At 40.5% G+C, this 13,548-nt stretch overlaps 1 protein-coding gene across 2 annotated transcripts; it reads right to left on the bottom strand.

The window, feature by feature from the left end:
• Positions 1-4,610: 4,610 nt before the first annotated feature.
• On the bottom strand, positions 4,611-10,085 carry LOC148889500 (BTB/POZ domain-containing protein 3-like). Of its 2 annotated transcripts, XM_089012579.1 has the most exons (5): positions 9,664-10,085; positions 9,202-9,588; positions 8,583-8,673; positions 7,048-7,166; positions 4,611-6,620 (listed from the first exon to the last, which is right to left on the bottom strand). In XM_089012579.1, the coding sequence occupies exons 1-5, from the start codon at positions 9,708-9,710 to the stop codon at positions 5,588-5,590; spliced, it is 1,677 nt and encodes a 558-aa protein (XP_088868705.1). In that variant the 5' UTR covers positions 9,711-10,085; the 3' UTR covers positions 4,611-5,587. The 2 variants fall into 2 exon arrangements, with proteins under 2 accessions (XP_088868705.1, XP_088868704.1); XM_089012578.1 differs by having other exon boundaries at positions 9,202-10,085.
• Positions 10,086-13,548: the final 3,463 nt, after the last annotated feature.

Here is a 13,548-nt window from a genome sequence, read left to right on the forward strand (position 1 = left end):
GAGTAAGAGAAGGTTTGCTATCTCAAAGGGAAATGAAAAGACGGCAAAGGTAAGGCACAGTGGAGATTAAACGGAGGCCATTATTGAGGGCACAAGTGAGGAAATGGTTTGGGGATTGACTAAAAAAAATGGTGATCCGAGAGAGTTTTAGTGAGGTTGGCTGAACGCTGACGGCAGTTACTGCAAACTATTTCATGACGATGAGCGAGATCATTCAGAACTCTTAAATATTTTTTGAGGTTGTTGAAATGGAAATGCATTCTCCTATTTCTCATTGACTCTTTTGAGCAAAACAGATCTTATAGTTTTTTTTGTTTTTTTTGGGGGGGGGTTTCTCATCCATTGAGTTGAGGCAGCTGCGGTAATTACTGAGTTAATAGTGGGATGAAAAGAGAGTCTTTGCTTTGTAAACATCAGATTCATTATCAGCTTGACAAATAGGCCAATATGTCGCAGCTGCAGTGATGATATCGCTGCACACAATAGAATATGGAAATGTGACACAGAACTCAAAACAAAGGTGTATTTTGCTCAATCCCTCCTTGATTGAACGAGTTGAGTCTCCGCTTCAAAGATTTAACAACGCCATCTTCTACATTTTGCATATGCCTGCATTTGAATACTGCTCATTGCTTAAATATACAGTATTTTCCAGTCGTAAGCAGGGCATACGTGTTCCATGGGAAATGAGGATGGTGCTCTACTTTTGGAATTGGGGTCGGTAGAGGTCAGTTGTCTTTCAGAGGACAGCGTAGTGTAACTTCTGTGCAATGGCCAGTGCAGATGCGAGTAAAAGGAGGGAAAAAAAGAACATTCAGCAGATTCAATTCTGTTGTCTTCGTGTGGTAAGACACACAATATATTTGCATATGTATTCATTCTGCTGACTCTTCGAAATACATTCATTGTAGTCAGGTGTCACTTTTGGTTTGCTGCCAAGTGATAAGATTTTAAACATGATAAACTACGTGAAGCGTTTCTGGTATGCCGTGCAATAAAATTATATTCCCATTTGTTCCCAGGCTCAAACCGTGAATGCTATCATTTCAAATCTGCAGCTGCATGCACTGGAAAGCTGTTGTTCCAATGTTTTGTGTACAGAATCAGCACCAACAGCCTGTTTTGCCACTCTCTGCTCTACCACTGTATCGTATTTAAACACACGATATAGGCCAAATTGAGTCAGATAGCATTCCTGCAAATACATTATTGCAGCTTGTTATTTCTCAGACTCCAGCTGTTTCAAGTCCCTTATTTGTGAGAGTTGCAAATCATGTTTAGTAAGCTCTCACTCATTATATCAGACCCTGGGGAGAGAAAGGCCTCCTCACTCCATATTATCAAAGCCATGAAGCTGCCTCAGACAACATGAGGAGCAGCTCTGGAGTACACAAAAAAACTAGCATGCTCAACATTGAGCACCTCTCACAGTGGGAAGCTGTCAACATCCAAGTTTTTGATCAAACCTGATTGCGCTCGTTTGTGGCTGAAAGGTAAACGTGACCATGGTTGTGCAATTGAAGAAAAACTTTGACATCAGCTAATTTAGCTCTTCAAAGTGGCATTCATTTTTCATGAATATTATGAGTTATGTTCATATAAGGGCCGGGCAATTACTTCTGGAAATGAAAAACGGGAACACTTGCTGAGGGCCAAGCTAGCTGAGCTATGTTCAATTTTTATTATTAATGTTATTTTTATTTTATTGAGAAACGACATTCTCTTTTTTTTGATCCAAAAGCTATATGTACAGATTTTATGTGTTGTTATGATTAGGAAATACAAATATTAAATTAAATTATAAGCAGTCCTTTAAATTACACCTGTATGAATTAAACGTTTTAACGTTCAATGGATGACAAGAAAACCTTTATTTGTCTCACAATTGTGAAAAAAATTATGAAAAGGAAAAGATAACAAGTATGTAAATATAAAGTATAGATGTAAAGATGGGCTCCACACACCAACTCATGTTCATCATGTCTAGTTGGGACTCCTAAAAAATCGATAACTGGCAGGACTATATTTACAGCTGCACCATTGCAAAGTACTTTAGTTTACCCTCTGTACACTCACGACCGTGTGCTTTGTTTCTATCAGTTTTGAATAAGCTGTGTAACTACTTTTATTCAGAGAATGTGCATTTCCACTCTTTCTCCCAGCAGATTTCTTTACCATACACAAAAAGCATTTGGGTCCTTGAAATCACAACCCTATTGATGCCTGTAAAGCTCAGGGACATTACTATAAACAGGCTAATCTTACATAAAAGCTGGTCTCTGAATGGCTAGGCAGTTGAAACGTTTTAGCGCAGGGTGGTAGCAATGAATAAATAAATAGATAAACAAGTCACACAATCAGAGGGCTGCTGTTTGCACACTGCACCCCTGATCTCATGTGGTTGGCAGCAGCTCCAAGATGGGAGATTACTGCAAATAATACCCCTTGTATTTTGTGGCTCTTTAACATTGCGGTTTGATGACAAATGAGCAATAGCTGGCCCCATTTTTGTCTCCCCTTTGGCCTGCGTGCAACTCCTCGCTGAACTTTGTGACCTTTTGTTGTCTTATGTTTACCACCTTGGTTTTTCCCTGTGCCATTGGTGTGCACCAATAATGGAGGTGAAAAGGATGACAAGCCACTTACCACATACTAAAAAGGACATCTTTATTTTATACATTACATAGCTTTCGACAGATAGAGATATTGATGGATAGAGCTGTAGATAAATTAATAGTTTGATAAAATTGTGTATTTTGTGTGTGCATGTGTGTATGTCCCTCAGTTGTCTAAATTATCTATTAAAAGCATTGTGCTATCAGTATCGAGTTGTTAATTTATGAGTAGTAAAAATATTACACTGAAAACTAATTAGCCAAGTTAAACGTGATCCAACATTTTAAAATGTTAACCTTAGGGTATCTTTGCCTTGTCACAACAATATTTCTAGGAAAAAAAACATTACAAAATCTGCACAATCTTTCTCATTAATACGGACATAGTGACTCTTGGTGTTCCTTTGCTGACAAACTAATTTATTTTTGGTGCCTAACCATGTGTTTTATTCGTATCCCTGTGGGATTTAATTACCTTTCCTTCAACCACAACTGAGTAAAATCGTCACCTCTCATTAAAAAAAAAAAAAAGCATTCTCCACGACGAATCACACAGAAAGTGTATAATGGATGCATCAATTTTGCAATTATAATATATTGGAACTAATTGGGTTGATGCAAATGATCAGCAATTTTTTCTCCGCGAAGAAGGTGGGTAGAATGGCACCTGGACTTTGTACGCCAAGCTTGGAAAAGGTTTGCCTTAGTCTCCTGGTATATTCTGTTTCCACAGTATAATGAATGGCCTTGCTTACCACATAAACAAGACAATCATGAGAAATCATACTGAAGCGACTAGCTCCTGTAAAATATTTCGTTCAATTCATCATGGGCTTCCTGCTCGCTGTCAGATGTGCTCCAGATTTATTGCCAATCATGTATCAGCCATCCGCCCACTAAAGTCAGGACTTTTTTTCCGAACTGGGTTGCTGAATGATTGACTTGCAACTTTTGTGCAATGAAATAAAACATGAGCATTGTTTGTCAGTTCTTCTCATTGCATTCAATAATTACCGGTTTGGGTGGAGATGAAGTCATGGTTGTATTTTTAGAATCTAATTTAGGCACAAAACAATATTGTTGTGTGAGAAAACTAATGTGTGCTGCTTTCAATTCTAGCTTCCTATTCGATGTGTGACTTTTAGTATGCCGAAGGTAACTGGAAAGTGTATTGAAAAGAATAGCATACAATCTCAATTATGTAGAATAATTAATGTTGCGAAAATGAAGCTGAGTCTGTGTTCATAGTCCAGAGTTCTCCATCCTTCTCAAAACTGAATTGCTTCCCATGCTTGAATCCGAGGGACTCTGCTTCACAGTGCAAAGATTGAGTATTCAAGAACGCGCTCCTGTGTGGAGTTCATGTGTTCTCCATAAGTCGATGTGGGGTTTCTCTGTTTACTTTGGCTTCCTTCCACATTCCAAAACTATCCAAGGCAGGCTAATGAAAACTCTAAATTTTCCTGAAGTGTGAGTGTTTGTTTGTTGTGTACACTGCAATTTGGTGGCAATCAGTTCAGGTTGTTCCCCGCCTACTGGCGCTCCAGCACCCAGTTGACCTTTGCGAGGATAAGTGGTTTGAATAATGGCATTAATGCTGCTTGACTTTACCACTATGAGACTTTAGTCAGTTTACATGCATTCATGAAGCATCAAGTGTCAAAAGAGTATAATCTGTTTTTTTATAAAAAGTAATGGAAAGCTACGCTAAGGGGTACACATAAAGTTTAGGTAGAACATTCCGTATGTGTGAAGGCTTCGTTTCCAACATATGAAAGGACAGCACTATTTCAAATGAATGTGTCTCTACTTTTTATTTCATTGATGTGATGTAAATCGCTCTTGTCGTAATTAACTATCCTTTCATCAAAGTTAACTAGGAGTAACCTGTGAGATTTGAGGTTTCATCCAGGATTCTTAACCAGTTGTAGAATTTGATAGGATAATCAATGAAATGTCCTTTGCAAAAATGAGAATTGAAAGAAGACTCATGAGTCACTTTGTTGTTCTTTATTTGCTTCATCAACAGTCATCCACATTCAGTACTCAAACCGCATGTTAACACCGTCTTTTGTCCTCATCATATAGATGTTCTTATGCCAGATTTTAAATTTGAAGGAAAAAAATAACCTCTGGTTACAAAACATCAGTGCAATGTTGCAACACACGCTTTATGTGTGCTCTGTCACTCGCTCCACACACATCCACTATTGATTTCAACCCTGTGAAACAAACCTAAGGTGCAAAAACTATTGGCAGTACGCATTAGACCGCAATGCAATCAGACATGAATGGGGATGGGGGGTGACTTCACTTTTTAATTTTCATTTATAAATGTTTACTGCGGGCATAACAACACTGATGGTTTTATAGTGAGAGGGGTGATTGTAAGTGCAGAGCAACATGCTACAGTGAGAAACAAGTGTCTCATCGTGCTCTCTAATCTAAAACCTCTCATGATTAGTCGACTCAAAGTACCAAAAGCAGCACAACTACTCAAATACAAATGCTTGATGTTGTTAAACAGTGCTTTGACCATAAGTGTATGTATTTATATTTCCCCCTTCGAATGTTGACAATCCTTACAGATAATAGCATGAAATAGATATTGGAGAATAGAGAAGAATGTGATGTCGTACTGCTATATATGTAAACATGGATGCAAATTAAGTGTTCTGTAGCTATTCATCATAAAAGCTATTTCGGAAGTCATCCTCAGCCATGAATGTGCCCTCATAAACATTTAAAAATTTACATATATATACACACGCATCAAGTGCAAGATTTTTTCTCAAGTATATTTCTGCACTCCAACATTTGAGATATTTGTGACCTTCATCTGGGACACCAGTCATCTAAATTACACGACACACTTAAGATGTCACAAGTCAAAGAGTATATAACAGTGGTAGAAAAAATAAATACCAGTCCACACTACACAAAGTCCTCGTCGATCATCTCAAGTGCAAACGTTAGGCGTAGAAGATAAGCTCAGGAATCTGGCCACCTTGCACCCCGGTGCCATTCGTGCTGTCTGACGAGCACTGGAATTGAAACGTCACCTTCCCACACTGCACCTCTGTCATGCCTTCCTGTCCAAAGTAGCTCAGCTCATTGCCATCAAGAACCACACTGGCGGTGTAGAATGTATCAGGCTCGATTTGCACGGGGTACTCGAACCACACAGGGAAAGTGTTGCTTGAGCCATCCGAGAAGTATTTGCTCAGGTTTTGCCCCATCAGCACTCCTTGGCGTTTGAGTTCTAGCTTGGCACTATACTCGGTTGAGCCGCAGCTGGAGCCGTAGAGTCCGAAACCAGCGATGAAAACTCTTTTGTCCACAGCGAACTGGATGCTGTCGCAGCGGCCCCGATAACGCCACTGATTGCTTCGGTAGGCGCAGGACTGGAACCTGTGGCAGCGCTGGGGTGACAGGCCCTTCCTTGGCTGGCTGACGAACTGAAGTTCCGGCTTCTTGGCAGCTGTGTACCAAAGAAATATGTCATTGGTCTCATTAAGCGTCAGCACACCCGACTGGGCCGCCCCATTGGCAAAGTCATCCAGAGCCATGGTGGGGATGCGTATCAGGTACATGGCCTTGCCCAAAACCTTCCGCTTGTTGTCAGTGGACAAGGTGAGCTCCTGTCTCTGACACTCAGCTTCAGCCCAGCTGAGTGCCGCCTCAAACACAACGATCTCTTTAGCGTTGAGTGTCTCTCGCTGAAGGATGCTCTCCAGGGTCTCGGAGTCGATGTCGCAGAAACCCTCCGAGCGAAGGGCCAGCTCGGCCTGGGCGTCAATCACATCCCAGCATCGTTGAGTAAGCTCAGGCTCTTCGAACAGGCAGCTCTGGGAGAGCAGCACACAGGCGTTCTTGGCGCTCAAGCTGGTCTCCAGAAAGTTGACACAGGCACGCGCCAGGTGGGGTACTATGTACTTTTTAGCAGCGTAGAGAGTGGCTAAGACTGTGTCAGCACTTAGGTCAATCTCGTCACAGTAGATGTACCTGTTGACACAAATATATCCCACTAAAATCAAACACTTGTACTGTGATTTGAAAAAAAATCAATACAAAATAAAATTCTACAGTATAGTAGTTTCCAAAACAACAGATAGGTAGCTGGATAGCTCATTCACATTGCGCTCCTTCTGGTTTACACCTCTTGGCTACCATGGCGCAGTAGAATACAGAGACAGATCATGTACAAAGAATTTTCCATATAGTAATTAAGGTTTTTACTGAGGATAAGGAATATTTTCTTGTGAGTATTGTGATATTATGCCTATTATTCTGCGTTGTACCTTTTGTGTAGTAATGTCCATTGCCTAATATTGTACTGTGAGGTTTCAAATGTTATTCCATGAGCATAAAGATCATATCATAAAAGGTCAATGGTAGAATGTAGTTGTCGGATAGAAGAGAAGATCTTTACTTTAACATTGCCAGGAAAGCAGCTGGTTCCACATCTGGAATATGAATCTCATCATCGTTTTCAGCCAGTTCACCGTAGAACATGGCGTGAAACACTGAGCTGCCCACCGCCAAGACATACTGTGAGAAAATGGAAAAAAAAAACATTAATTGGTTCACCCGATATATGATTTAAATAACAGACGCTTCGACCTAATAAATGTATTAAATAATATTGTTTTGTGCCTAAATTAGTTGTAATTTGACTTGAATATGACACTATGTTCCTATGTATTCAAAGGCCTAGCTATTGAACGATTCCCCAGTGGTAATTACTGAAGGTTGCATTTGTTCGGTTTCCCTTATAATGAGCAGTGCTCTGCCAGATAGAGCGGTATTTACCCTCAGGATGAAGAGGCATGTTTCTAACAAACAAGATTGCATCTGATAGACATAAAATGAATCAGAATGCATCATTGAATAGTGAAAATTGAATTCCCTGAAATTAATGACTAATCACACCTTGACTGCATCAGTTGTAACATAATTGTAGCGCTAAATTTAGTGATGAGAACAAATCCATCAATGACACTACGTACTCATCTGATCTGTTGGGGGTATTCTTCATATGAGTGGGCAAAATGCAGTAGACTCAATATTTGTTAAAAAACTACGATATTCAGATAGTTAAAATGTTTTTTTCTCTCCAGGAGGCGAGCTCATATGTAGACCAGTTTAAGATGGGCTTAATTGTCTTGGCTATAATGGCTTTTGGATATAAGGTGCCAAACTAAGACAATAAAAAAAATGCTGGCTGAACCATCAATAAATCCAGCTGGCGTAATGTTTCAGCTTTTAAGTGCAGTCAAGTCATCCAACATGTCCCTCCATAACTGCCTTATCAAAGTTATCTGGAGCCAGCCTTTACAGATTCAAAATGTAGGTCTCATATCATCATGAATATTGAATTGAATTGAATTAAAATTACATTCAAATAGACCAGATGTGTTTTAAGTGATGCCCATTGTCCAGACATAATGTCTAATGAATCATTTATAGTAGCATATTAGAACAACAAGGCTTGAGAGCGGAAATCACTCTAAAATGTCGGATGTCAAAAAATAAAAAAAATAATAATCTCAATAAGCCTTAAAGCTGAATATAGGCTTGATTATGATAAAGACGACTCCTTGAAAATAACATTGTCTTGCAAATGCATAATAGGTTCTGATTATCTACTGTATGCGATTGCAGTGAGCTTTGAGTTGTGGCTGTATGGTGGTGGAATAAAATTGAATGCAGTAATTGTGCCCCAGAAATTCTAAAGAAGACCCAAAAATGTAGATCTTCTTGTGATGAAGGAAGAGAGAAGAACCCCACTTTCTTTCTGTCAGACTCATTTCCATAAATAATTGATTGTCTCGAATGAGCATACTGTACTTTACTTGGTGTCGAAGTGAGAGTGGGGCACAAAGGATGTGAATTCCATGAAATGATGAGCGATGTTTATGAAATGCCCATGTTGTTTTCCACCTGATTGACAGATAAAATTCTTACTCTGTGTCCTGGCAGGCGCTTGGTCCTTCCTGGTTGACCCACCACAAAGTGAACATCTGCCATCAGTTCATTGTTGTACATTACAGAATTTCTGCAAATAGGAAAAGTGACAAAATACATGTAAAGTGAATTTGTATGGCATAAGTGTAAGACAGAAAAAGGCAATTTAAATATGGTGAAAAAGTAGGATGTAAGGTACGGTTGCACAAAGTCTGCCATTTTAGAAATGAGAGAAAAACTGAAGCGGTCAGCAAAAAGGTCCAACAATAAAGCTGTGTTCATGTATTATTGAGCAGAGGACCACTGTGGTGGGTAAACAAAATGTTCTGGAGAGACACAAAACAAAGACCCAAAGAAAAAAAAGCATTTTGCACTGGACAGCTGGAATATTTTGCCAAAGTAAATATTTTGCCGTTGGGAACGAACATTCTGGGTCTGATGTGCATATAAAGTCCTCCCTATGCCCTTCTCGCCTGAGTTAAAAAGTAAAAGTCTGCACGCATAAAGGTGGTGTCAGCGTGAATCACCCCGGCAGATGAATTTTTATATTAGGTTTTGTTCTTCCGTGTCAGGGGACCACGCGTGTGTCTGCTCCTTTATTGATGCTGCGCTTGCATACCTTTCTCTGATAGTAGAGTAGAGTCCTTGCCAGTTACAGTTATGTATGGTGTTATTGTTGTTGAGGTTCTGCTGCTGGTATTGTTGAACCGTGGTGGCAGGCGCCGTCTTTTTGGTGGGAAACATGTCCGCTGCCATCTTCTTCTTCTTGTTCCTCAGAGTGATAATCTCATAGCAGACTGGGGGCAGTTTAGGGCTGCCGCTGGCATTCCCCTTCTTGGAGGTTTTGCTTGACTTACTTTTGACTGACTCAGGCAGCATTAAGAAGAAAGTCAAACATTTCATGTTCTTTCCCTTGGCATCAACCATGAGTGTGTTCAACTGCTGAGCAGTGGAAGAGTGAGCAGAAAGGACATTCACCGGGAGCAGACCACTGCGAGGGGAGGACCTGGGAAGATGATAGCGCAGGTCACCCGACTCGGACGCAGTGCACCACTCACTAATCCACAAGGAGACTTCTAACTTGCTTGTTTCTTTATTTCTCTGAGGCGGCGCGTCCAGACTTGCCATCCACTTTTTCCCTGGGTGAACTTCGATCTGCTCTTGGGAATCTCATGGTTGATTCGGGATGATGAGACCCGCTCTTGAAATAGCCTCTTCTGCCTCCTTGTTGCTCTGCTGAGGGCTGCTCTGACAGCCCCAGATTTAGTGCTGCTGCAGTGGTTCTCGGATAAACAGAAACGATGCCTCCATCCCTCTCATCTCCCACTTATACTCCAGCTGCGTCGTTCTTTACAGCTCACTCTCTCCTCTTTACAGCGCTTAGGCATTCCCTTCGGCACTTCCTTCGCTTGCTTCCTCCATGAGCGCAGTTGTCATCGTGGATGCTCTGTCGGTGGATGCTGCGCTGCTCTGCCTGGCCACTCGTTCTGCTGACTACGGTGATTAAATGGGAGAGCATAGAGGAGACTGCGCTTCAGCCCACTCGACCCCCTCTCCTCACCCCCACCCCCACAATACACAGAACTCCTCAAAATGTGGCCAATGGCTGCGTAAAGCTTTCTTGATTGGCTCATGCAGGAGAGTGCGGCACATACTTGAATATGTAATGATGAAAGTCTCAATTAGAGAGGCAGCTATAGGCCACCGAAATGCACTTTGACTCTGCTTCAACTTTAATCTGTGTTTCATTAGTGATGGTTTGTTGGTTATTTTAATTTGTTTAACGCGGAAAAACTGGTGTTTGGAGAGCTTTTAGTTATTACAAAAAATGACAAAATGTACTGCCATAAGCAAATGTTGAATTGCCCGATATTGCAGCGATGCACACTCATTATTGTCTGAGTAATTTTGGTAGCCAAATGTTTTGTCACCATGTAAAAAAATAATACATACCAAAAATAATCCCAATCTTACTGGTAATAATAATGATGACAATGAGAATGACTTCTTTTTAAACACAAAATGTTTGCCAAGATGATTTCTAGGTAAGAAAAACCTCTTTTTGAGGGTGGAAAAAAGTCAAATAGATTAGATTAGAGCCTTTATTTGTCTCACAGTGGAGAAATTTCCATTTCACAGCAGCAAAAACAAAATACAGGGACTGCTGTAATGGCAGCCACTCTTGAGGCATCATCTTGAAGTAAAAAAAAATCATGTGACAACACAGAAGACACAGTCTTCAATCTTTAGCACTTTCTGCACCCTCTTTGTTGCATGAAGCAGTTCTAGATGAAAGAGGAGAGGAGATCAGAGAATTCATGGTGGAATGTGCATGTCTGCTACAAGCTAAATGTTCAAAGCAAACACAAAGCTGTAGCATACTTGGACGAAAAGAGATTGTTTCACATCTCCTGTACAGTAAATCCGCTTCAATTCCAAGCCGCGACAGTTCCACATACGCATTGACGCTCCTTTCGTCTCATCACGAGCTCCTCAAGCCATGCATCTATCCTCCCGTAGACTGTCCAACCGCACCGACCTTTTACGCTGAACAATGCGGGTCTGTGAAGAGGCTGCCCATTGCTGGTGCAAAAAAAGCACAATCGACCCAGAGCTGTCCAGCGATGACAGTCAAATGGCACCGACATTCCTCCCAATCAAAAACAGTATTGCCACCGCTGAGCACAGTCTCTTCCATGTTGGCAAAAGAAGACACTAAGACAACAGACAAAAAGCAAGGCTCGTGAGAGCACTTGCCGATGGCTGCCGACTCGGGCACCATCTTGGACTTCTCTGACAGAGCAAAATTGTTCCTGTTAAGTCATCTCCACAGAGACGATAAAGACTGAGCGATAAAGGCAATGCACTTTTGCACAATATATAATGCATGTAGTTATCCTCCTCTTGTGCAGTTGGCACTTTGCACGGTGGGGACTCTATTTAAAGCAGCAGAGTTAAAATGTTTTAAATGTTTGTATGAGATGGTATGAAAATATAAAATATTTATACGACGCATGATATGAAATGTTAACATTTTGAATCTTTACCTTGATTTAAAGTTGTTTTTTTCTTTTTGAAACAGTAATGTTGTTAATACTGGCTTGATGTCCTGCCAGCTCATTTGGATCAACACAAGTAAAATGAAAACCTCAAACAGCAAGCTCGGCAGATAATATATTTTTTGTCCACTCGGTTATTGATTTTTCTATAATCCTCAATTAAGTGTCTTAATGTTTGATGCACTGAGGAGCATTAGCCCACAAAGCCCTCTTATAGAGTGTGCAATGTTGAGCAGAGACATTTGCTATGGTAACATGGGACCAACATTACAGGGCAATGTGTTCTCAAAAGCCGGGCCACTGGAGATGTTACCTTGGAAACCACAGCCACGCGATTCAGCAGGACAGACATTTAGAACACAAAACAACGACCTATGGTGCAGTAATAAACGGTTAATTCTGCAGTCTCCTCTTTCACAAGACACGCGTCACTTGTTTCAAATGCCGGACCCCACATAATCTTTAACAGACAGTTTTATGATAACTCCAGCATCAACCTTTGTCTCACGTACTGCGTGGGAGCATTTATTTCCCCCAACAGTGTTACCCTGTAGTAGCAGTTATCCGGTTTTCATTAGGATTTTTTGTGTCATAGGAAACATCCAAATGCACTAATACAGTACATGAAATCTGCTCATTTTATACCTCTGCATTAACTATAGTAATATTTTGTAAACTTCAAATATGTTCACTCAACATGTTATCGTATTGATATTATCAAGATGTCCGGATCTCTGCAAATAGAATGGAAGTCAACAAACAAAATTTGAAAAAAAATATTTGTTTACACCAAAAAGGTCACCAAAACCGAGAAAATCCAACAAATGACGCGAGTCACTGTAAGGCAGGAAAAAAAAGAAAAACAACCCAAATGCTTGCAAATAAAATGAAAAGTAATGGAATTAAAACAACTAAAGAACATCCAAAACGTGTCAAACACACAAAGAATGCAGACACTCCCCTACTTACAAACATTCGAGTTACGAACAACGGTACATACGAACAATTTTTGCAGGTATGTAGAAAAATCTTCGGACAGAGAAGCTAATAGTTAGATCTTGTATTGCGCGCCTTTTTCCGAGTAGTTTCCGCCGCTAATACCAATGTGAAGCCCATGTTATTCAATGTTTATTTTTCAATACAAACCAATATGGGTTACTTATACAAGCCTTAAACATACTTATGCAAACCTTAAACATACAGCACTGAAGCCACTTGCAAACAAATTCACCTTCCGAACGACCATTCGGAACGTATCTCGTTCGTAAGTTGGGGAGCACTGTACTACAAAGAACCCAAAACGTACCTTACAAGGAAAAAGACAAAACAAGAAAAGAAAACTATGGAGCGTAAACGTGGATCAAATAGACAATTGGAAAGAAGTCGTGAGCCAGGCGAATAATATGACACTGGTTATTGTTTAAGTAGTTCTTAAATAGTGAGTTGATTATGATGTGTGACAGGTGCACCACAGGAGGTAACATCCTTCACTACATCTGAAACTGAGATGAAAAACAAAGCAAAACATGACACATATGACGAGCACATCATTGATTTCTAAAAAAAAAAATATGCATCTCAGGCTCTAAGGCAGTGTTCTTCTTAGTATAGTACACTTTAATTATTTAGAACGATTTTGTAATCTCTGCGATCTGAAAGCCAAGACAAAGGCTGAAGGTCCGATCTCATGGAGTCCATCGTGGAGTTGGCTTCTTGCCAGTCTTGAGTTTAGACTGAGATAAGGACTCAAGTTGTGGAAGACCTGTGCCTTGAGACACCTGCTGGGAGGTTTGTCGGAGAAAGGATGAGACAAGATAATGAACTTGCAATGCAGGCCTGGAAGAAAGACACACACAGTCATGCACATGCACGGACACACTCACGTCTACTTCAATTGTTGCAGAAAC

The sequence above is a fragment of the Hippocampus bargibanti genome, linkage group LG13 (assembly GCF_051943395.1).
Source record: "Hippocampus bargibanti isolate YZ-2025 linkage group LG13, ASM5194339v1, whole genome shotgun sequence".
In the NCBI taxonomy this organism is placed as follows: Eukaryota; Metazoa; Chordata; class Actinopteri; order Syngnathiformes; family Syngnathidae; genus Hippocampus; species Hippocampus bargibanti.